Source organism: Orbilia oligospora (genome assembly GCF_000225545.1).
Source record: "Orbilia oligospora ATCC 24927 unplaced genomic scaffold scaffold00081, whole genome shotgun sequence".
Classification (NCBI taxonomy): Eukaryota; Fungi; Ascomycota; class Orbiliomycetes; order Orbiliales; family Orbiliaceae; genus Orbilia; species Orbilia oligospora.
Window position 1 is genome coordinate 680,714 of NW_011645638.1, and position 24,342 is coordinate 705,055.

At 44.8% G+C, this 24,342-nt stretch overlaps 7 protein-coding genes across 7 annotated transcripts; 1 reads left to right on the forward strand and 6 right to left on the reverse strand.

The window, feature by feature from the left end:
* Positions 1-89: 89 nt before the first annotated feature.
* Positions 90-1,209, reverse strand: AOL_s00081g198 (uncharacterized protein; the record flags this gene model as incomplete). The annotated part of the gene is made up of 5 exons (XM_011125015.1): positions 90-281; positions 353-426; positions 530-806; positions 955-1,056; positions 1,150-1,209. The coding sequence occupies 5 exons, from the start codon at positions 1,207-1,209 to the stop codon at positions 90-92; spliced, it is 705 nt and encodes a 234-aa protein (XP_011123317.1).
* Positions 1,210-2,254: 1,045 nt separating this feature from the next.
* AOL_s00081g199 (uncharacterized protein) lies at positions 2,255-2,950 on the reverse strand (the record flags this gene model as incomplete). Its single annotated transcript, XM_011125016.1, has 4 exons — positions 2,255-2,328; positions 2,440-2,523; positions 2,607-2,780; positions 2,878-2,950. The coding sequence occupies 4 exons, from the start codon at positions 2,948-2,950 to the stop codon at positions 2,255-2,257; spliced, it is 405 nt and encodes a 134-aa protein (XP_011123318.1).
* Positions 2,951-3,645: 695 nt separating this feature from the next.
* Positions 3,646-7,259, reverse strand: AOL_s00081g200 (uncharacterized protein; the record flags this gene model as incomplete). Its single annotated transcript, XM_011125017.1, has 5 exons — positions 3,646-3,685; positions 3,749-3,945; positions 4,022-4,803; positions 5,225-5,530; positions 6,803-7,259. The coding sequence occupies 5 exons, from the start codon at positions 7,257-7,259 to the stop codon at positions 3,646-3,648; spliced, it is 1,782 nt and encodes a 593-aa protein (XP_011123319.1).
* Positions 7,260-10,131: 2,872 nt separating this feature from the next.
* On the reverse strand, positions 10,132-11,760 carry AOL_s00081g201 (uncharacterized protein; the record flags this gene model as incomplete). Its single annotated transcript, XM_011125018.1, has 4 exons — positions 10,132-10,687; positions 10,944-11,151; positions 11,435-11,669; positions 11,758-11,760. The coding sequence occupies 4 exons, from the start codon at positions 11,758-11,760 to the stop codon at positions 10,132-10,134; spliced, it is 1,002 nt and encodes a 333-aa protein (XP_011123320.1).
* A 469-nt stretch (positions 11,761-12,229) lies between these two features.
* On the forward strand, positions 12,230-12,974 carry AOL_s00081g202 (uncharacterized protein; the record flags this gene model as incomplete). The annotated part of the gene is made up of 3 exons (XM_011125019.1): positions 12,230-12,268; positions 12,347-12,456; positions 12,554-12,974. 3 exons carry the CDS (start codon positions 12,230-12,232, stop codon positions 12,972-12,974), a joined length of 570 nt encoding a protein of 189 aa, XP_011123321.1.
* Positions 12,975-13,506: 532 nt separating this feature from the next.
* AOL_s00081g203 (uncharacterized protein) lies at positions 13,507-14,731 on the reverse strand (the record flags this gene model as incomplete). Its single annotated transcript, XM_011125020.1, has 2 exons — positions 13,507-14,399; positions 14,524-14,731. The coding sequence occupies 2 exons, from the start codon at positions 14,729-14,731 to the stop codon at positions 13,507-13,509; spliced, it is 1,101 nt and encodes a 366-aa protein (XP_011123322.1).
* Positions 14,732-15,905: 1,174 nt separating this feature from the next.
* AOL_s00081g204 (uncharacterized protein) lies at positions 15,906-17,240 on the reverse strand (the record flags this gene model as incomplete). Its single annotated transcript, XM_011125021.1, has 2 exons — positions 15,906-17,035; positions 17,192-17,240. The coding sequence occupies 2 exons, from the start codon at positions 17,238-17,240 to the stop codon at positions 15,906-15,908; spliced, it is 1,179 nt and encodes a 392-aa protein (XP_011123323.1).
* Between the last annotated feature and the right edge of the window lie 7,102 nt (positions 17,241-24,342).

Below are 24,342 nucleotides of genomic sequence, written 5' to 3' on the forward strand. Positions count from 1 at the left end.
GTGTAAGGTTTTTGGGACGTTCATCAAGAAGAAGAAAAAGGAAGCCGCAGTGAGCCGTTAATAGTGATACGCACGCTTTGAAAGAACGTTCAGATAGAGCTATTCTGGACATCATCTTCATGAGAGCTGGAGAAGCAATAATGATCAGCATCGTCAAGGATCCCTGCTTCAGTCGGCCCAAACTTGATGAGCTTACCGGCATGATATGCTTCGGCTCCGAGTTCCTGTGCAACTATGGCATCGAGCCCTAAGCAGTGGACATTCAGTCTTTCAGGCCATTCCTGTATCCCATTAGCATAGATCATAGATCAAGTCAATCATTGCATGAATACGAGCTCAGTCGAAAACTTACATTGACCATCACTTCCATCACTTCCTCTGCCTTTCGAAGATCATTTGGTACTTGTGTCTTCAAACTAGTTTGAACTGCATAATCACGACGTTAATTATAACACACTGAATGTCGTAATTATCGGCGAGATAATCACGAGAACAAATCCCAATGTCTTCAACAGAAAAAGGAACTCACCAAGATTTTGCATGATCCCAAACCTTAGTTCAGCTGCAAACCGTTCTGACCCAACATACTTTGGATCGACGATCTCCAAAGCTCTTGCCAGCCACTCCACTCCATTCGTGAGGTTCGCTCGCTTCACCATATCCTTACCAATTTTGTACAAGACCTTCCCTAGCGATTCTCTAATCCTAGGTTCAAGTCTACTTGCCGCACTCTCGTCCCGAGAAAACCGTTCCATGGCATTGTTGCACATGAGTTCGGCGGCGTTGACATTATGTTGGAGGAAACTCTGTATATAAGGCATCAGCATGGTTAATACTTGTTTACTTCAATTCAAGTGAGCATATTGTGGCTGACTTGTGTGAAAAGGGCGTATCAAGAAGATTTGAAAAAATAATAATATGATTTTCCGTCAAGAGAGGAGAGTCAAAGCTTACTAGTTCGATCCTTTGCACCAGAAACTCGCATTCCAAGTTGATTCTCTCTCCCTCCTCATCCACCAGGAGAGGTGTTGTATTTTTCGACAGGTCGTCGATATACTATATCAAAATTAGCATCAGCCACAAATACGGCATCGATCAAGTGAAACCAAATGATCAGGTTTCAAAGTGGCTAAGATTACGAACACCTACCTTCGCAGCATTGCTCAATACTGATTCCGCAAGTAAAACCTCATCATGATCTATAGACATTCAAACCAAACCCCCAGTGCTTCGGTGGGGCCTTCCCTCTCCATCTCCCTCTCCCTTCCCTCTCGATCCCCGAAAGAAGAATAAATTGGGAAGAAAAGAGGAAGAGGAAAAAAGAGACACCCACCTCACACAAAAATGTTGGATTAGCACAAGCCTATACCGAACGCAGCTCATAGCGTGGCCCAGCTTCCCGGATAACCTTTTTTTCCCTTCCTCTCTTCTCGTTTCGCCAGACCGAAAGCTTGAGTCGCAAAAGATATGCAGCCAGGAAACAAACAACAAAATATATGGTTACACAGAACGAAAGAGGAGGGTAAGAGGAGGGGGGGATTGCTGCTATCCGAACGAATGAGATTAACGAGAGCGAGGAGTGGAAAACTTTGGACCACCATCCCCCTTATTCTTCCCATTTGAATCGCATGCAGACATGCGTGTAGCATGGGTTTTTCATGTTTTACTTTTCACACCCCGCGCGGGAAACGAAAAAAAGGACAAGCAATTGGGAAGAGAATCTCGAAGGAGGATAGAGAGGAGAAGAAAAAGTAAAGGCCAACGGTCTGTACATACCCAGATACGTTTTACCGGCTTTAACAGCGATTTTAACGAGTCGTAGGCTGCCTGCATATCAAAGACCAAGGTATTAGTGAGAAACAAGGATTAAAGCCTAATATATCACCGGCGTAAACACAGTAACGCCTTTTTCTTTTGTCCAGGATATTTGTCCGTAGACGATTCAAATACCCTGCTATTTCCAAGCGGCAACTGCACTCCGAAAACGGGGTTGCGGGTTGGATGAATATCGAATGCAGGAAACAAGGGTGTCATCGGAGATTTAATACTCTTTCTTCCTTTTTATTTTTTGTGAAAGGTATACGCATGCATCTTGGTCTGCAGCTAGGGAAGAAAAGCAAGGAACCTCGATTCGCGAGTCATCAAAGAAATCGAATCGATCCGAGTCGACCGGTTTTTTTTCCAAGGACTACCCGCCCAATTGGAAAGACGAAAATTCGAAAGGGGTGGGAGAGGAGAGTCGAAGGCAAATCGTTTACAACAGACCTTGCGTTGTCCTCCCGCACGTTCTTTGAGCGCAATCAAGCGTGAGATAGGCGAGGTGCCTGACTGTGACATGTTAATATACCATGTTAGCGGGTCATTTCCGTTTCCGAGATGTGGAGGAGCTGTATTGAGGGGAAGCCAACATGGATGGAGCTCCCGGATTTAGCAACATACGTTTCAAATATGTATTCTTGTTTTCGACATCGGATGGCTTTTCGCTTCTTAGGAGCTTGGTAGTCATGTTCCAAAGCTCAGTACCTTGTAAATTTCAAGATTAGTTGGATTTGATATTTCAAAGTTGTAGAGTATACGTAGTGATCCTGCTGTAACATATTGCGTACCTCTTGAGTCCAATCCAGCGTGGTCATCTTTCTCTTTCAGATACACCCTACTTTTCGCACACTTCTCAATCGAATGTAACAAATCCTCAACCTGTTCTCCAACCAAACCCTTCGGATTACGTGACTTATTCGAGCCGGAATTTTTCAATTCATTGATCAATTCGTCAAGTGATACTGTTGTTTTCCCGTCAAAAGCCATTACCCGAGACAAAAATCAATCAATCAGTTGGGAGAATTCCAACATCCAGGATAATGGAATAATGTCTCATACCGAGGAACTGTTTGATACGTTTCTCCACCGTGGAGTGGCTGATTTGAGCACCAGTGGGCGTTTTGTGTTCCATTGGGATGGGCTGATTGGGGGTCAGGAAGCTGAACTGGACGGATGGCAAAAAAACGAGGGTACAAGATTGGATTGTTATAAGCTTAAGGCTGCAGTTGCTTCAATTGAACCGTGAAATTTATACGAAGATAGCCTCACAAAATAGCGGGGGGGGGCAAAATAGATCCAAAGGTAATGATAAGGTTCAGTAAGATGAAGGCTTAGTAGGTAGTTCGTGATGTTCGTGATGTATCGATATCAGACGGCAAGCAATTGTAGCCCTCGAAGTGTGGTATTTCTTAGTCGTCCTGTTTAGGAATCTCAACACAACGGGGATAGCTTGAGAATGACAACCAATACGGTTAACCTCAACTTCAAAGATTTGTGTACGGCATAAAAAAGAAGTCTTCAAATTAGCTAATTAAGTAACAGAGAAATGCTGCAAGTATAACGACCTAATCTTCATCAAAAAAAGCAGAAAAAATACAGAGTAAAAAGTACAAAGTACAGGAAACGATCAACACCAGAAATGCTATAGCTAGATCTTTATCGCACAAAAAGAGTTCATGCAATCTAGGGTTTTTTTGGTCTTTGCCTTGGCCCCTTGGATGGAGGGGACGGGAATCGAAAACAATTTTTCCGAGGTATAGAACAGAATAATATCGAGGACGGAGCTATGGAGAAGAAAAAGAACAAGACAAAGAAGGGAAAGCACTTTTAGGGTATTGGCAGAAAGTTTCCAATGATCATGGCGGGACTGTGTGAAGATACTTGTTAGTCTTTTGTCTTATGAGAGAGAGTAAGGTGAAGCAGAGCTCACATATGTGAAGAATCCCGCCGGATAGTAAACGAGAAGCAGCAGTGTATCAACTTGTCCGAAGCACTCGGGTCCGGGTTTTTCAGGTAGCAAGTCGTTAACATTGCCTTCTGTGATGGGTCGAAAGCGATTGCACCGAACTTCTCCCAATAGCTGACAGCCGAGTCTTCCGCGATCAGTTCGTATATGGCCAACTTGCCCTAGAAGTTCGCCCCGAGTAAGTTAGAAAAGCTTCGAAGACAAAAAAAAGGAAATTAGTACAGAATGGAATCTTACATCTCTCATCTGCTCAATTGGCACATGAATCAACTCCGCAAACTCTTTGTTGCCTCTGAAGATCTCACCGGTTCGCCTCCACAGACAGGCCGGTACGGCCATAGCAGCAAACACACGATCATACTCCATCAAAGATCGCTCAAACCATTCTTCGACAAATATCAGGTCGATATCCGTCAGCTGATGGGTCTTTTCTCTAAATTTTGGTCTAAACCTCTCTAGCGACTTTTGAATTCTTTGTTTTGACGACGACTGCATGTTATCGTCCATATATTTCTGCAGCCGCCGATAGCCGTTGATGTAATTAAACGGCTTGAGGAGGCCCGCATCGTGCTTGGCTTTCAAGACTTGCTTCATACGGTCCTCGGGTATACCATCCTTAGGTGGATCAGCGGCAGTGAGATAGTAGAGCTCCTTTGCTTTCTCCAGAGTAGGTTTCACGCTCGCTGGGCGGATCATGGGAGACGGTGCGGCTTGCGGTAACATGGCGTTTGCGCGTAGGCCGTTCAAGCTTGCAGTTGCAGTTGTAGAAGAGGAAGCACCATTTTCAGCAGCGGAGGAGCCAGAAGTACTTCCTGCAGCGAAAAGATTGTTGTCATTGAAGCCGTGGTCTTGGAGAAGGCCTTCTCCTCCCAGGAACATATCGTTATTATATATGCTGTCAAGGAAGAACTCGTTCATGAGATCATATTCCGATGCAGCTTCGGGATTGGAAAACATCATGGGGTGGTGATAGGGATTCCAGCTCTGCTGTGATACAGTCCAGTCGGGAACTCCAAGAACTATAATGTGAAAGAAAACCACAAAAAAACACAAAGGCGTAGTGGTGTACAGGTTAGCCAGCCATCTTTACTCGAGGGATTTCATCCGATTTGGAGCTAAATTGCCCCCTCTTCGGCCCCAGCCGTGGACCTTTTGTTCCCCAGAGGCGCATGGCTAAAAATAAGATATCGTCATGCATATCAACTGTCGGAACGGGAAAGGGTGCGCACGGGAAGAGCTAAAATAATAGAAACCCGGGAAGAAAGAGAGGAAACCCTTTTGAGACGAAATGGAAATGTAAAAATGAACGAAAAGAACTTGAAGAAAGACAGAAACGAAAGAAGAAGCAAGGACAGGAAAGAAGAGCAAGTCAAGCTTAAGAAAGACAAGAACGAAAGAAGAAAGAGAGAAAGTAAGGCAAGGGGGCGGAAAGGAACATACAGTTCTGGGCGTGTAGATTGGCACGCTGGGTAGTAGACACAGGAGATAGAGCAAGTAAGCCAGGCGTTGAAGCTACTGAGTTACGAGGAGGAGGCATGGACGGGTTCTGCTTGTTCTGCTGGTGTGTATGCTGCTGCAAACCACCTTCACCCGAGGAATCCTCAGCTGGGATCTCCTGGATTTCGGGAGTATTTGTAGCCATCTCATTGGGGCTTGTGGGCGACGAAGGTGAAGCTTCCTCAGTAGAATGATCCCTCTCAGGTTTAAGCCTCTTCGCGTCGCGAACCTCATCGCGGCAGAGGTGTCCTATGTTTCGTTTGACACAACGGGTACAGGGTCGTTCTGTGTAGAGCAATATTCTTTTCCCCCTCTTCCACGGTGTGGGTTTAAGTTACCCCCAACCGCAAAAAAGAGAGTGGTTACAATCACGTTAGTTACGCAAAATTTCTGGCAGATATAATAACCATTGTGAGGTTCGGAAAAAAAACAAAAAAAACGGGGAAATAGAAAAAAAAAAAAAAGAAAGGAAGAAAGCGTAGAGCTCGAAGCTAGCCCTGAGGAAAAAGAAATGGGATAATCCGTATGCAGACAGATGCTAGATGTCAATGCTTTTTCCTTGTATCTCCGTTGAAGCTTTGTCATTGGGACCTAATTCTCATCCCAAAAGTTCCAGGAATCTGTCACCTTCCCGGTTCCCCTGTTGTGATAGAATCTTGTACGGGACCACAGGCTAGGCAATTGGGAACGGGCAAAAGGAAATCTGCAGTGGCAAGGCATGCAATGGGAAGTTTAAAATAAAACCACAAAAAAAAATAAGGGTAATAGATTTTTCTTATTTTTAGAGAAAAATGAAGTAAAGTAAGGTAAAATAAAGTAAGCAAGAGATTTTGTCCAGTGATCACTTACCATCATCGCAGGTCATATGTGAACGTCTACAGTAGACACAGGCTACTCACGCGACACAAAGGAAAACCCATAGGCTCCCAAGTCAGTATACTATTCATACCACGAAAAAAACCGCATAAAATCGAAATTGAGTCAAAAGAACGTAGTAATGAAAGAAGGGAAAACGAAAGTGAATTGAGAAGGGGAAAATGAAAAAAAAGAGGAAAAGGATGAGTGAAAAAAAAAATTAATTTTGAAATTGTTCAAAGGTAAGAATAGGAAGAAACCGGCGGGCTTTGTTCGTCCCCAGCTTTTGATGGCCCGGAAACTCGAAAATGGGAACCGTCCCGATTAGCGAGGTTGTCGCAAAGCCGTATGATATAGCCCTTTCAGGTGGAGAATTTTGTTCCGGCCGGCTCTGACCCGAAGGAAAGCGCTCAGTCGGTTCGGCAGATTCAAAACCCCAGGGCAAAGGACGAACGGGTCATCCTATTCTTGCATATTCTCCCCTCCAAACTCGAGAGCTCGAGGGAGGGGGGGAAGAAACCTATAAAACAATTGCATTTGCAAGAGAAATAGAAAATAAAAATAATTTTTTGTTTTTTGTTTCGAAAAAAGAGGATAAATTATTTTGATTCTCAAATTTCCCCCCAAATCCCTGAAAGACACATACAGGAGCGACGGTTGACAGACCATGGTTAACCTTCCTGCGTTTCGACACCTTGCCGTTTGAGGACGATGACGCAGGAGCAGGTGGTGGTGAAGAAGATGTCGGTGGAGCAGCAGCCAGAGCATTCCCACCCGGTACTTCGTCTTTCACTTCCTCGTGTCCGTTCAATTCCTCGCCGTTATTGGCGGCGCTCCTTTTCCTGACGTTGCCGCTCCCATTGGTACTGCCACTGCTACCACCGTTGGCAATCGATTCAGCGCCGCCGTCGTCTTTGCCAGTACTCGGGCCTTTCTTACGGTTGATTCCCGGTTTGGATTTCCTGTGCGCAACGTCGGACGACGTGGTGGTGCTGCTGGGTGCGCCGCCAGCTGTCGTCGTCCCTATCGGAGTGTCGTTTTCCAGATCATGATCATCGTCTTCAAATTTGAGTCGGTTGGCCGATGCCGCATCACCTGCTGTCGCCTTCGAGTCCGACGACATGGCCAGCCGTTTAATTGTTCGAACCTGTCCCTCCCAGAGCGAAAGTTTTTACCTAATCCCCCAAGACCCTATAGCTATTTCGCCTTTCCTAGCTCCTCGTAGTTCTTTTTATCGATATATCCAGATATTCCTCGTGGGAGAGTCGAATGGGCCCGATTAGTTTTTTCGGCTTTGTTTGTTCAAAAAAACTCACACTTATTTACGCCCGTTTTGCTTAGTTCTTTTCTCTTTCGCTGTAGCTACCCGCAAGGCCGAAATTCCACGATCGCAAATTAAACCTCGAAATCGATTTTAGGTTATTGTTGTCGTCGTACAGCAGCGGAAAAGGACCCCCTTCTCTCTCCCTCTCTCCCTTCCTTCCCTCCTTCCTTTGAGTTCGTCTCCTCTGTTTGTTGGTCTCGTTTCCCTTCGGCGTGATCCGTTAAGTTTCAGTAAGTATCCAGGAAAAAGGCGCCGGGTTCGGGCGAAAGGGCTTTCGATCCTTGGATCCTCCAGGTAACGATTAAAAAAGGATAAGGTTGCGTGCGCTGCTGCAGGAGCTTTGAACCTGGACCTAGGACGAAAGGCAAAAAAAAGGTAGCAGCCAGCTAGACAGGCAGACGAATAGACAGACGTTAACGTTTGAAAGGGTAAAAAGATTTAAAAAAACGAATCGTTTTTTAAAGAAAAAGTTACAAAGCCGAAAAGTCACCAGGCCCAAGCCAGCCCCGAAGGAAGTTTTAGAAACAAAAAAGAAGTCAAATGTTAGTATGTTATGTTGTCTTGGATGGAAATAGCCCAATGCCATGCATGGCCCTGCACAGGACAGGACTGGACTGGACTGGACTTGGTAACTTGTTACGGACGCGGCGCGAGACGAGTCAAAATTGTCGCAATTCCAACGTTCCTTTTCCCAGTTTAGTCTGTTAACTTCTCCCTCATGGGATATATCCATTTAATTCAATTCCATTCAATTCAATTCAATTCAATTCAATTCGCTCCAATCATAATTATACGGTCAAAGTATACCAGTAAATAAGTCAGAAGATACTTTAAAGTAAAGTAGAGTAAGTCTGTAACCTCTTCGGCGCCGGGTCCGGTACCGTTAAGTTTACATAAGACGCACGTATAACGCACACCCGCGCATGCATCGACAGATCACTTGCACCATCCTATATACACCATCCCCATCCGACATACATACATAATACATACATACGTATAATCGATTCGAGGTATATATACACCATAGTGGATACCGACGGATGTGGCCTTAAATATGGGATGGTAATATATGTAGTCATCATAGACTATACTGCCATACCTCGTGCAAGCAAGCGAACAAGCAAGAGCAAAAAAGAATAGGCAAATCAGGGCACTTGATCTCATGTAACACCGCTTTCCCGCTGACCTAAACCAACTAACCACCAAACATCCATCGCCCTCTCGGCTTCGGCTCAGCCCAGCCCCTCTGCACCCATGTTCTCTGTCCTGCCATGGCCCCATCCGATTCAATCCAACCAATCTTATGCATGCATTGAATCGAATCTCATCAATCGAATTCATGATCAATTGAATTCAAACGGCGGCAGAAAAGAAAGGAAAGGAAAAGAAAGAAATAACGTAAAACGTTGGAAACAGGTCCACTATACAATTAGCCTCAAAAAAACGAATTAATCAACAGGAGGGAAAAGGCGTCCGGCTACGGAGATATACCGTTAACCGGGATATTGACATGCTAAACTGTCTGCCGAAGTTCAAAACGAGATATCGTGGTTCTCTTCGTCACGGCCTATTTCCTTCTCGAATGGAAGAAAAGAAATCCTGGGGAAGAAGAAGAACAGGATCATATCACATTTCCATGATGAGCAGAGGGGCGGGACAAAAAAAGAGACGGTGGCAGTGAAAACTACTGGTATACCTAGGTAGCTTGCTGCATCCCTTCCCTTCCTGCAGGCACCAAAACTCTCCCATTAGCTGAAAAATTTTCCTCGAACGTAAGTAAGTAAGTACAGTACATGTAAGTTAACAGAAGAAAGAACCCTTTTTCTCACTGCTCATTCTCTCGTGTGCATTGCATCAGACTACCATTTCTAGTCGCATCACCGCGTAACTATATTTGATAATTTAATCGCTCATATACTTAATATACTTCCAGGTCACCCCAAAATGTCATGAACCCAAAAGCGCTGCCTGAATTAGTTATAAGCCTTACGGGCTTCTACCGAGGATAACTTCGAAGAAGAAACCGAGAGAGACGCCGAACAGAAAGAAAAAAAAGAAGAGGTTCCTAATAGTTCCGAACTCTTTCATCAATCGGAAGTTTTTTTTCTTCTGGAACTTCGAGATGATCCTCATAATGCTAATTCTTTAGGCCACGGCTTTTCTATTTCCCTTGCCTTGCAGTGGATCCAAGATCTCGCTCGTACCATTCTGATGTCAGTGGCAGCAGCGTTTTGTTCCCCAAATTCCGCATCTGGTTTAGTCATCTCATCGTGGGAAAAAATGTGCACACGACACACATGTGACAGTACATTCCTTGTCAGCGGTGGCTGTTTGGATAAAGGAGGTCTCACATTCTCAGATCGAAGGAAGGAAGGAAGATTTCGAACATTGGGGTAAAGAGACCGGCCAAAGAAAGACCGTTTATTAGTTATAATTATTTGTGCGTATTTGTTAGAGTACATATTAGTTACTAAGTGATAATATCGTCGCCAGTAGCCTTTCAGTAAACGCCAGTATTCAGTCCGCCTTGACCGTCGTGACAAACAAACCGTCGCCACAGAAGCAAAAGGAAAAGAAAAAGACAAAGTATTTCGTAGACGCCGCCATACCCATCCATCTCCATAAAATTATAGGCCAGTGTTTTTAAAAAGGGTAGTGTATTAACGCCTTATACGCTCAAATCCATCAAATCCGCATACCGATCGCCTTTCAAATTATAAAGCACATCATCAACCGCAGCTCTGGTACTCTGGATCCACTCCGGAATCGCCCCAAGAGCCTGCCTATTCTTCGCAATCGAAGTCAAATGTTTCTCCAACTGTGTCATAGTCGGCAAAAGTCCTTCATCATCCTTCAATAGATCCCGCGCAATTGTAAAATCGCTCTCGGATTTGTCGCTATTAAGACGAATCTTATCGATCTCTAGTTGCAGCTGGTCCGGATCCATCGGAGGCGCCTTGAGGGCCGGGATGAACTTGAGGGCTTTTTGCCTCCTGACTTCCTTTTCTGCCTTGGCATTCTTTTGAAGAGTAAGGAGCTGACGCTCCTCGGTCTCTAAAAGACGTCTTTGCTTTGCGAGCTCTTTTTGAAGCATATTGATCTGCCTTGCTTCTGGCTGTATGAGGGCATTGATTCTTGCCTCTTCGTTTATAAGCCATTCATTGTTGAAGACCTTTTCGGATGACCCGGGAGGGATCTTGACTTTGGCGAGACTTCGCTCAAACCTGCAGTTGCCAAACTGTTAACGTCTTGTCCTCGTAGAATCACAAAAACAAATTCAAGCGTATATAGTTAAGTAATCAAAAAGACGAGGAACAGGCAATCAGTAAAAAATTAGAGTGTTTGTTGCATAATTTTTCTTCTCCATGGGTACTCTTTTGAGCACGTAAGGGTTAAAAATATATCATCATTCTGTCTGATATCTCTCGTCTTGTGGAAGGGAACTAAATCATATGGATTATAAAATGGAGTAAGGCTTACCTCTGATAAGATTTTTCGAGTGTCTTTTGTGCCTCTTCGCGTTTGGAAGCCGACTTCAACGGCATGTCTGAAAGGACAGCGCGTCCAACATCGCGCAGAAGCTTGGATAGCTCAGCAACCGATGATTCGGAGAGGTTGACCCATTTGGTATCAATATCCTCAAGGAGGATCTTCTTCTTTCGAGCTACAAGGTGAGGTGCTGAAGAGCCTTTATAACAATGTTAGCTTCATTTTTCTTAAAAAGAAACTTCCAAAACAAACATGTCATATGTATATAAAAACAGAATGAATCAGAAAGCACCAAAGGTGACAATTGTGTTAATCCTGCAGCGGGGTCTTAATCCGCCTCATCAACACGGACCAATGTATATTTCATCATGGTAAAAAAATAAATAAAAAATAAAAAATATAGAAGAAAAAATAAGAAGAAAAAGGGATCTCAGGGAACAGACATCAAAACAGTGTTAAAGGGCGATATGTGAAAAACTTACCATTCTTAACGACACCGCCAGCAACACGTCGCTTCTTCAATGCTGGAGGCTTGACGGTATTATCCTCAGAAGCCTCCACAGAAGTTTTACGAGCCGGTCGTGTAGAGTCCGTGGATTTACGCTTGCCAGAGGTAGGCGGACGTGTAGAAGCAGCAGTAGTCTTCGCAGCCGGTTTAACCACCCGTGCCGCAGACGCGGTGGTCTTCTTCGACGGGACTCTGCGTGGTGGACGAGGCTGGTGTTTGATTATTACTCGTTAGCTTCTTCGTGTCTTTGTATTCAATTATCAAAGGAGACGAATAAAAGGCGAAAAAAATACATACCATGATAGATGTAGTAGAGTTGAAACTAAACAATCGAAAGAAACGGAGAACGTCCTATTCCTTTCGATTGTCCTCCCCAAAGGTCCTTCACATTCTCAACGAAGCTTCTCGAGAACGAAAAACAATGTAACAAGAGGGAGAAAAAGAGATTTTTTTTGTTTCCTTGAATGAAGAGAGAGATATGAAGTAGAAAGAAAGAAAGAAAGGAAGAGGAAGAAAAAAAATGAGATGAAGTTCAAGAAAGTTTTTGTGTGTGCTCGCTTGTTTACATTTTTTTTTTTTCACTCCCCTTCGCTTGAGCCCAAAGAAAAAAAAGCAAACCACGTGTCTTGGCATTTTTCACATCCCGCAATTTCGACGACAGAGAACTTCAACAACCGTCGGTGTCGGTGAAGGTTATATTGAGATCTCACCCTCCACCACCCCCAGTCTTTTATATCCCGGTTCATCGACCTCACAAGCTTATATTGGGATGCCGTCGCCGACATCGCGTATGAGATGGCTTAGAGCCGTATGTCATATCTATCTCTATTCCCGAATCCAATTGTCACAAGACAGAAAACTAACAAGGTCCTCGTCGTCAATATAGAAGCTCTACTCCGTCCGAAACGGTACAGGCGCCGCGGTCCTCCCTCCTAATATCTCACGAATAGCCCTGAGCTTTAACTACAAAAGCAACAATGGGCATATGGGACCTAGGTACGTACCTACATCATCTCTCCAGAATTTAATAGAAAAACGTCAATACGAGACATAACAAAAGACAGACAAATTAATGGTGTTTCTTTGGATATAGAAAATTCTTCCGTGAATGCCTCCCCCGTCTAAAATATCACAACCCCGAAGTCGACATGATCGTAACCCGCAAAGATGCCCTCGAAGGTCCCGCCACTCTCACAATACACTTCTCGGATGTACCCGTAGACAACAAACTACAGTTCAAAAAGAAGCAACCTACTACTCCAGTAGTCAGAGAAACTATATCCACAATAGACATTGATATGTTGAATAGATATCCCGACGACATTATGGCGGAATTGGTACAAAAGACTTCGGCGACATTATACTCAGAGCCACCGAGACCTCAGGAATTAGAGGAGGAAGCAGAGTATCTGGCTGCTAAGAGGGAGAACGAGTTGAAGGAGAAATATAAGTTGCAAAGAGCAGATAGGAGGACAGGCAAGGAAGACCAGTTGAAGGGTGCTATACTAGCATAAAGGACGAATATATACGCCTTATGTCCCTTGAGAATAAGAAGCTGTATACATGTATTATACTACTGTGAGGGATTCTTTATTAACCAAGAAGGAATTGTACATACACACACACATTTTTACTAAAGTCATACGAATTAGACATTTGATTTCATGACATATCTTTAAAAAATACACATTAGAAGAAAGGACTGTATTTACAAATCCCATATCCTTCTTCCGTCGGGGATAAAACACCATTTCCACGCGAACTACTCAACAATTCGCACCATAGTACCACAGCTCTGATAAGACGTAAAAGAAAGGGGGAAAGGGGCCTTTAGTATCTAACAGAGGCACCTATAATAAAAACCTTTATCCTACTAACAGTCAAGATAGTCCCATAAACAAAAACAATAAATTCCAGCGTGTACTAAACCACACTTCGAAAAAAAAAAGAAAATAGAAAGAAATGGGTGTCATAAGATCGTCCTCCATCAAGCATATTAGACGTTAAGGCATTAACGGTAATTCATCATCAACTACAAACCAAGTATTAACCCATGCAGAAAACCCAATAGTGAATACCACTATCAGTGCATCCTGCCATATTGTTGAAAACAACTTGATGTAGTGCGAAAAAGTGATCAAAGCGGTTCCTAGTGGGCGAGGGAGAAATCGAGAGATGGTTGTTAGAATGATCCCGGGGGGTGGGCCTCCTCTCTCTACTAGTAGATAACGAGTGGACTGTAGAAGCAACTCCATAGTAGCAAAGTACCAAAATAACGGCTATGTACCAAGTTAGCAAGCCTATCCCACCACTCGAGAAACTATGTTTCAAGGACATAAAGTCACTCACAATTTTTTGAGCCCCCTCATGCTGAATTCTTTCCTCCTTCGTCCCTGTATACCTTTGTGGTAAACTCAGAACAGCATAAACCCCCAACAAAACGGAACATAGTATATGCAGAAACGCCCACCACTTCGTATACGGCGACTCCTGAGGCGCTGGTTGTTCCGGCCCAGCAGCTCCTCCGAGCATAGCACTCAGTAAATCCGGTGGGAGTCCACCTGCGCCTGCGCCACCGGCACCAGGACCAGTACCGGGAGGCGGCATACCAGGCATTCCACCGGCACCTCCCAACATTTGCTGCATCATTTGTAACAACGGATCGCTTTCCATACCCTGCGGAGGTCCAGCTCCGAACGGTGAAGCTCCAGGTTGAGGAGGAGGAGCTCCAAAAAGACCACCAGCCTGCATCATCTGTGCTAGCTGCTCCTCATCCAGTGAGAATTCAGATTGTGAAGGTGGTGTAGGCGGTAGTATTCTATTCGGTACATCGCGGGGACGGTTATTAGGTTGGTAAAAGTGTTCGGAGACATCGAGTTCCTGATCGGATATGTTTTCGACGGTAGCTCTAGGTGCAGGAGAGGGAGAGATCTCGACATCTATTATGGCCGGACGAGTAAGGAGTTAGCTTGAACCCATAAGCAAGCAATCAATCAAGCATATGACTACGGATCGTCCCAAAATCAAGAGTTGTATTAACACTACATGAAGAGCATAGCATACCATCACCCTTATAATCCTCCTGAAAACCAGCGGCAGAGCGCTGCGTTTGTGTGATCTTTCGTAATCTATCGGCGCCTTGCCCCACCTTCGCCTTTCGTAATTCACGGCGGATGCGCGCTTGTTCGCTGACAGAGAGAGGGGTCATTTGCGCCAGAGAGGCATCGGAAGGAGTAGTAGCCTCGGGTACTTCGGGAGTAGAGTCCGACATAACGACTAACGGGGTGGAAGGAGGCTGAGTGGGTCGGGAGGATGTGACCTGTAGATGTTGGTGGTGGTAGTGGTGGTGTGTAGTAGGCAAGTGTGTGCGTGTGTGTGTGTGTATGTGTGAGAACGGAAAGGTGGTTTACTTGGGTGGATGTTTTGTTGTTGAGATGGGTCGCGCAGCAGGCCAGCTTTTTGTCAGTTCAAAGACAACAGCGTAGCTTCAAAAGGTTCAGGTGATTTTTTTTTCTTTTAAAAAGAAAAATTATAAAAATCCAAATGGCTTCTCTGCAGGGCATAGAAACAAGATAAAATGCACGGTTTGGATATTGCCAAGTTGCATTTTAGTTGGCAGCTTGCCAGCAACGAGACCGTTTTATTGGTTCAAGGCAATCTCGCCGACTTCCGATGAACCTCTTCTCAAGCTTCTTTTTAGCTATTCAAAGTTTTCTAGAAGGATGTCACAGGGTTTTATGCAGAGTCGCTCTTTTTGATGTACGAGGCCATGTGGCTTCGATCGTCGTGGATGCGGACTGACGTTATATTGGACTGACATTATTAGATACAGCACAGTGCCCTGCTTTGGATCCTCGATGCACTTTTATTCTATCGGTTGCAGCACGTAGTATGTAGCCTCCCTCCCCTTGTCAAAAGCATGTGAAAGGCAAGAATTCAAACATCGAGTGAAAACGAACAAGAAGTACTTTTTTGAAGGCCTTGTTATACGGCCTAATAGATGAAGAGATTGTACTGGAGTTCATGACACAGTATTTTTAAGTAAAAAGAAAGTGAAAGGGAGAGATAGATAATTCGGAAGACATTGCCAGGATAATAATAATCATCGAAAGCTTCAAGACTGATTTTGAGAGATAGCACAGATATTTTGCATTAAAAGGAAACTAAGACCGTTGCTCATAGTCGCATATACGCCATCAATGGATGAGAAATCAAAACAGGACATATAACAGAAAAAAAAAAAAAAAACAGGAAGACCATATACTCCAAATAAGAAATCCGCGCTGATGCCTTACTGTAGCCGTCCCAAGATGCCAAAAAGAAAAATACATTAAGAGAGATCCTATGAAAAGGAATGCAAAAGTGGAGAAGGGTATCTGAGCAAGGGCTAAATGAATCAATGCACGATTGCCGTCCTGAACTGAGAATTGGATGAAACAGGTTTATTATGCAGCACTACCGCTGAGTTGCTTGACACGTAACTGCAGTGCTTTGTTGCCGTCCTCCAGTTGCTCAAGGAAGTTTGCAGCATGTATCAGGATGGCGCTCTTGCTGTACCCGCCTCCTCTCAGATCCGGGACCAAATTGCAAAGATCATCGAACCCCTCCCTGATGAGATTCCGCCTCTTTTGTTCGCTCTGAATGTGATTCTCACGCTTCTGTGCCTCCGACAAGTTTTCCCTCTTGGGGCCCTTTGGCTTCTTCTTCTTCTTTTGCTTTGAGGCGATGGGACTTGTCAGGTCGTCCTTGCTGGCCATTGATTTCGATCTCGCCCGCGATGGGTGTGGGCTGGACGACGACGATTCATCATCCTCCTCTGAAGTCTTCCGATGGAAGGATTTTCTTCGTTTCGATGGTGAAACTATCGACTCTTCGTCTTCAAGCACCTTAACTCCAGGGTATGATCTGTTTTCGGCTGGGGAATTGACGGTGGTATTGACAGCTGTTGTGTTTCCCGAGTAGCCTCCCTTGGCCAGCATTGCCATGGCTCTCTCAACTAGCATATCTTCTTTCTTAGAATGGACTTCCTTGGCTACTGTACTCGAATAGCCGCCAAACTTGAAGTTCGGATCAGAACCCCATTGCAGTACCGGAATCGACAAATGTGGTCGCTCGTTCGTCGCGGCGGGGGCAGCCTTCGCCGAAGCGACCTGGTGTAACGCTGCGAATGGGTCCAGGTTAATTTCCGCTGGAGCTATCGACGGCACCGGGGCAGCCTTGCTAGTATTGTCGTCATTCGCCTGCTTTAGTGCAAAAGTACTCCGTTCCGAGCTTAGCGGCGTTGTAATCATATTTGTCGTCAACAGGGAGGTTGGATTTGTCGATGGTTGGAGTGGATATTCGGTCGTCGTATCTTCGTGCCAACCCCACATCATGGGGTCTGGTATCTTTGCATCGAATAACGACATCTTCGGGTCGAATACAAAGGCACTGTCGGCCCCTGATCCAACCTTGTCGAGAAAGTCGGCGAAGGCGCTGCTTTCCTGATCATCGAGAAGAGATGGCCCCGAAGCCGGAGCAGGCGGTGGGGATGCGAAAGAAGCATGGAAAAAGGAAGAAGTGTCAAATTCGGGGACTGTGTTCGTTTTTTTTTTGCGATGTTAGTATGTATTCACATGTATGATCAACGTTTCAGCCAGCCTCGTGGATAGCACGTTTCAAAGGCATGGATTCTTTTTTTCGATGTTGGTAAACCAGGGATGGCAAATAACAGGCGCTATACAATACTTACAAGAGAAAGGGTTCGACATCATTGGAGGCGACCGAGTGGTCATTCTCATTGTCGTTTCTCCGACGTTCTCGGGATTGTGGGGGTTGAGGTTGTTGTAATTGTAATTGTTGTCAACGAGGTCGAACGCACTGTTTTCGGAGCCGTTCGAAACCGATTTCTTCGACGCCAATTTTCCAAGGTTCTGACTCGATCGATTAAAAAATAACTATCCTGGGGGGGGGTATCGCTTGATATATAAGATATGTGGAAAAGACTGGCGTCGGGGTAACGTTAAAAACTGGGGAAATGAAGAGTTTTTGGTCCTGCAGAAACAGGCAGACGATGTGGATATGGCAGTGCCCGGAGTTGCTTGAAGCTAAAGTCCCCGAAGCTTATGCAGCATCCGCTTTCGAATATAGTATTATATCCGGACCCAGGAAAAGGCGAAGCAAGCGAACTGGTTCAGGTCCCAAGGAATCTTTGAAACGGGCAAGGAATTCGAGAAGCCCGGTATTGGTCCGTTTGTTGAATTGGAAGGAATATGTTTTCCCCGGAATATGGAAGAGGCAAACGGCTAGAGGAGGATGCCCTTTTCTTATAAATCCCTTTTTCTCTATCTCTCTTTCTCTCTTTTTTTTTTTTGTTTCCTTGTTTGGAGATGGTGGAGCTGGACTGGGTTTTGAAGTTCCAAGAAGTCAAGAATTCAAGTCGGGGTGAGAGTAAAAGCAATATTTAACCGCGTGACAAACGACGAAATTGATATCGTGGCACTGCACTGCGCTCCCCGCAAAAGTATGTAATGAAAGGAATAAAAATAAAAAAGAAGGTAAAACAAGAATGAGAGGATAGATTTCCAAAAAGAATAGAAAGAATAGTAATAATAGTTAAAGGGGAATGGAGAATGTGGGGGGGAAACTGCTTTAAAAATATTTGCTTAGGGTAATCTGATAGAATGTAAGACTTTGTTTGAGCTGAGCATTAGCTGTATTACTGTATACCACGTACTTCGTAGTGTACATGTACAAGCAAGTATACGCCGCAGTAGCCCTCGACTTGGCGGTAGATTTGTCGACTTGGGGATAGTGGAGCTAGTGAACGGTGCAGCTTCAGATGCAGCTAAGTTTGGTCAGCGGGTTCCAAATACACAGGGTTTCTGGCTTCAACTGCAGCAGCTAGACCAAGTGAACCACACTGATTTCCAATGGAGGGGGGTCGTGATCGTGATCCTTTTCGAGCTTCCTGAGGTCGAAGTGGAAGCTGGCGAAACCCGATGACAAAGCTTGCAATACAAAGGAGGCTTTCCAAAATCGATGATGCCGAGTGTTCAATGCAACAGAACAAATGCAGATGTAGATGCAGATATGCAGATAGGCGTCGTCTTGCGACTGATGAAATAACGTGAACCAGGTGGGTCAGGTTCTCCTGATTAAAATTCAAAATAGCGAGCAAAGAAGCTTGAAGGAACTAAGTAAGCACCAAGTGTATGTATAGCTATATAGAAGTACTTTGGTGTAGGGAATGTCGGTTCGTGGTACTTTTTGGGGTACAAGACTTCAGACGGCTGCGCTAGCCGACGTATATATAAATTTCCGGTTGTCTGTCGAATAGTCACCCAGACTGGAGCCGCCAGTTGCTTGTTGCGCAAGATCCGGGGCTCTAGACTTTAATTTTTTGACTAAGCTTCGTTTCGAAATGATTTGCTAGGGTAGTTCAAACTGTTTGCGATTCCACGGCTCAATTTTTGACAGGATGCAGAAGCGGATATCGCGAGCTGCAGGATGATTTACCGAATCCCCAGTTAAATTGGCTCGTAAACGATGGATCGGAAGGGTTATAGAAAACGAAGTGAGTCCACGGTCAACCGTCGGCTGCTGGGTAAATATAGCAAGAGTCGAAATGAATGTATGAATGAATGAATGGAACAAACCGGATAGGCCAGACCAATATAATGTTTTTCTATAGTCAATAATGCAGCGTAAACGCGTATGTCGGCGTGGGACTAATGTATTATTATATTGTACCGACTTACTACCCTTGAACAACCTGATAGGATTGTATTTGAACTGGGTAGCTGCGGGGCCTTTTAGGTTCGATCAGAGACAGCAAGAGATAGCAGATGAGGAAAAGAAGAAAAAACCGCCACTCGAACGTAGATGTTCATGCTCTCCTTAAGGACTTCTCGACCCTCGACTTCAAATCGTCAAGCCCGTCCTTTTAGCTCGTTCCAGGATCGAATCGAAAGGCAGGTCAGGGCTACCCCGCAAAAGAGGCATGTTCATCCGTCTTTTAGCTGGCACCGAACAATTTAATCCGTCGTCCAATTTCACTGCCAATATGACCCCATATGGAGCACCATGAAAAGCGGGCACAGACCAAGCCTGCCTGGCCTTTCTCCTATCTTCAGGCATCTACGGAGCCGGTCTTGGAGATTTGATGGGTTTCCCGCGCCACTGTAGCAGATGATCCGATTCCCATCCTTGCAAACTTGTCATGCATGCAAGCGCAGGAACCAGGCCGTGCCCTTCACATTCTCTCAGGATAAACCTCACGGGCGCACATACGTACGCTTCCTTCGGAGCAAGCAAACGAACCGCAATTAACGGGTCTCAGACCATTGCATCGTGAGGTCCTAAATATACCACTCGAAACGGTCCGAGGGCCTTTGCTGCCTTCGAGACCCTTCGAACTCGCTTGTTCGATGCAAGTTTCTTATTCGATAGCGGGCATTGCATAGAATATTCGAATGCCCCGGCATGGGGTGGTGGCTGCTCATTTTCAAGACCTGGCCTCCTGCCGAAACCGATAATGGTTAATCATCAATTCCCAAATTTTAAGAAGCTAGAATGTTCATCCTGTTTCTCGCGAAACACGCATCCAGAACATCTATCGATACGTCAAGTTAACGTTCCCAAGGGCAGGCAGGCGGTAATCAAAAGCAATATGACTCGTCAGCTAATATAATTCGCATCGTAGGCCCCATATCGAGAGATTTGCTCACCTTGCAAGCCTTGCGCCAGTATCATGAAAGGGATGCCCATCTCATCATCGACGCCAACCTTCCTGTTCATTCACATGTGATTCTTGGACTTGCCGAACTGGACTGTTGACCAAGGAAGTCGGGGGCGGCCGGAACGCCAGCCACCCCTGGTCCAAGCTATGGAAACACCACACCCCAAAAAGCATTCAACACAAGTCACATCTTGACCACTAAACGGACTTCTTTTTCAAGCCGTCATGGAGTGCACGGTCATTCTGCGCTGCAAGCTCCAACCGTCCATGGCGCCTACATAGCGTATACAACCCGACTACCTGAACGGAAATGGTGAGGGGTAGTGAGGAAGAGCGACAGAAAGTGGAACCACTAGTTACTGGCAAGAGAACTCGTCGTGTAAAATTACTCGCAGATCTTGATCTAGTGGCAGTTTATACAGAAGCTTGGTTTCTGCAATCTGTTTGAACGAGGATTGAGGAAGTTTTACCCCAGGTCTCAGCCCAAGCTTTGCCCCATATGGGGTACCCGCCCGATATCCTTGCGGCCCTTTGACACAATTGGCAGTCATCCCCGTGGGTATGATCTTTCTTTCTTTCTTTCTTTCTTTCTTACATTTTACTTTTTCGCCTTTCAGTTTATTGTGTCATGCGGCAGACCCTACAATTTCCGAGGGTGCTCCCAGGATGCTGTCCAGACGTGCAGCATGCAGAGGTTAATTAATTGATTGTGGAGACAATTGCGGGCTTTCAAAGAAAAAAAATCCTTTCAAATCAGATCCATTCTACTCGGAATATATTGTCATTTCCCAATTCTGGGACCTGGTGCAACTGAAAAATTTTTCTTATCCATGGATACTTGCTGATGCACCTTGCGTCAAGGGCAGCTGTTTCCCATACATTTCATGTAACCGTTCCTCCCGTCTGGCTTCTGGACGAATTCCCCCTCCTCTTCTCTCGAGACGAGCTCGAGATTATACTCGTGCACCATGCTTATTTCAACTTTAGTCGAAGATACATATATCCCGGAACGCGGGACCGTGAGGAAGAGAAAAAAAAACTTGAGCAATGAATACATATGACGACCGTTCAAGCTCAAAAGTGGGGAGCTAAATGGTTGGGAAATGGTATCCAACCAATAATCCAGCTCCAATTTCTCGTTTTGCTGCAGCTCTGCTCCAGGTTTCGTTCTAACTAGTACCTCATGCATATCTACCCGATTGTGGAGAATATCAGTAAGTATCGACCGGTTAATATACCTGCGGGACGACATTACTGCATATTGCCCAAAAGTTTGTTACAAAAAAAGCTGCGAACCGCGGTTTCCTCTAAAAACTCTAGATCTATACGCAGAATAGAAGTCTAGGAATTTCCTCGTGTCAATAACAAACCCATGGCCCGTCTATAGATCTATTCCAAATCCAATTATGGATTGTAGATCTATAGATTATCTACGTCGTTTTGCCATTCGTCCGAATAAATGACCTTAAGACCCTAGTAGATTATACATTTACTATACGCGTAAACGTAAATGTGTAGGTCATGATCCTAAATCATCCGTACCTACATCATGAAACTCGCTTCCAAAGTTTCCTCTAGCAGGCTCCTCAGACGAATCTATAACAGATCATTTATGATAAGCTGAGAGAGATCTGTGTGCCCCACAGCTCGCAAGCCACCACCGCTTAGGAAAATGCCTCGGCAGGTCTTGTCCAAGTGTCCCCACTTCCCCAAAGTGGTCCGTAACCACTAAACGTGCAAACTAACAAAAGTGGGATTTTAGAGGCTCATGATAATTCAACAACTCATCTACGAGGAGAAATATAAAAGAAAAAAGAGGATGCAAAAGCTATCACTTTTCTGTAACGGCGCTACGTTCGCACCCGTTCCTGCATAAAAAGCTGATCACTAGGTTCCTTTTCGTTTCCGCTCGCCCGGTGCGGGGAGAAAGAGTGACTCGTCGTATATGTTATAGTACTAGCTTGACATAGCTGTGGCTGGGTGTAATGGTATGTACCGTGTACATCTGGGCCTACAGCTTCCCCTGCTTCAATGGCACGAGAGGGGTGTAAGCTTAATCCATGCTCGCCACCTATAGCTCCCATTCTCGTTTATGCAAGTATGGGACGAGACTGCGAAAATAGTACTACTGGGGGTGGAAGGGGCTCAAAATGCGATTGCCCTAGTGACAGCTGGCTCTTGGGGGAGAAAATCTGTGCGGAAGAAACTCTGGTGGTGTACGCATGTTTTATGTACCTACATATATTGATTGTGATACTGTATGTAAGACCCCTTGAATAATATGTGAGAAAAATCGAGATCTATGGTATGGGGGATGCGGGAAGCGAAGCCTGGCGAGCGAAAGAGATCTAGGGTGGTAGACCGGTGGAGATTTCAAGGGGTGTTTTGGGGGTGGTGGTGGTGCTTTTCGGGGCCCATTTTGTGTTCACATGTTCATGTCGACAAGAGCATGTGAAGATTCTGGGGGTTGCGGGGATGACTAAGATTGGTGGAGATGTAACGTTTGGAAACAGTAAATGTGGAGAAAGATTTCGATTCTAACGTTCCCCGGATTTTATTTTTTACGATGCCTGTCCTGAGATAGCGATTGTTAAACGAAAAGAGAGATAGGATTCAAGCCTAGGCCTTGCGCAATTATGATCACAAGGCTTCCATGTAATTGCGGCGTGCGGCACAGAATGGTGATATTATAATGAGATTGTATAATATGATAACATAAAATATATTCTGCAAGAATGAATATACGCCTTGAAATAGATATAATTACGCATACGCAATATAGTCGGCACTTGTTTCATCGAATTGATTTTTTTAAATTGTCCTGGCGAAGTAAACTTAACCATAAAAGCCCGCTCTCGCACCTGCGAGTCATGGTGGAACTAACAATTCGCATATTCAATATTGTTGGGGATTGAAACCGACTCTCAACATATCGACAGACGGGTGCCTTATCGGATTTAGAGATTAACCGGACTTTTTATCCATCGAAGGTAGTTAGACCTAGGCATAATCTTGTAATTGCGCAATACTTGATGATTTATATACACATGTGATGTCGAACTCGCGACCTCGATCGGGGCTGTGTTTCAATATAATATTCTATAACTCTATTATTACTAATTGATGCTCTATAGATCTAGGTATCTACTTTTAACACGGTTTCATCTACGAGTTTGCCACAGTAATATTTTGTCTCGAAATTATTAAGTGTCTTCTGCAGAAGGCTATCTATCCGAGACTCAATGACTTGCGGCTGTGGTCGAGTCGGCACTGGTACCTATCTATCCATGGGTCTAAGGATAGTCGGATTGGCATGGCGGTGCTTGATCAATTAGATACCATGGCATGATATGTATACCACATTCTTGAACAGTGTGCCTTGATTAAAAAACCAAAGCCTATCATTGGATGAAGTGATCTGAGGAACTCGAGGCACCAACTGAAGAATTCATGAACGAGGAAGTTCATCATTCAGAATTGGATTTGGGGGGCGAAGCCATTTAGGCTACCATCAAAATGTTTGTTACACAGTATCGTCAGTAGTATATACGCATATTTTGTGCAATGCGTTAATGCGTACCCGCCTTTTCGATGCTCGATGGGTTAATATAATCTGATATCTTTGCTCTTTCTTTCGAATTCGCGGATTCGATTGGCCGTTATCTGACTTTCTAAAACTCGAATGGTCTGAACATTTGCTGTAGAATACATTAAAGTCACATTCCTCGGGTAGCCTTTCCATTGAAGCCCATGCATTTCCTAACCACCTCGATACCATCACACAAGCAAACTTTTCACAGAAAAGCGTCTAAATTTAGTCAGTCTCTCTAAGCGCCTTAAACCCATGCTGTGAAGCTTTTCCAATCGCTCGCCAAAAAATACCACAAAAACAACACGTCTTCAACAAATCCAAGTCCAGGATCAGCTGAACTAGGAAGCCGGGATGTTAACCGAGCCAATAAATATCGCGGATCTGTGCCGCTGTACGACCGCGATCGAGACAGAAAGCCTGATCCTTCTCAGGTTTGTGGTCGACACTCACACGATTTATGCAAGGCTCTGTGAAAGAGGCTGTGACATTCTAAGAACGCGCGGCTGAGTAACAAGAGTGACCAAGGTGAGGGGTAGTATTATTTGCCTTGGGAGGAAAAGATGCCTGAACC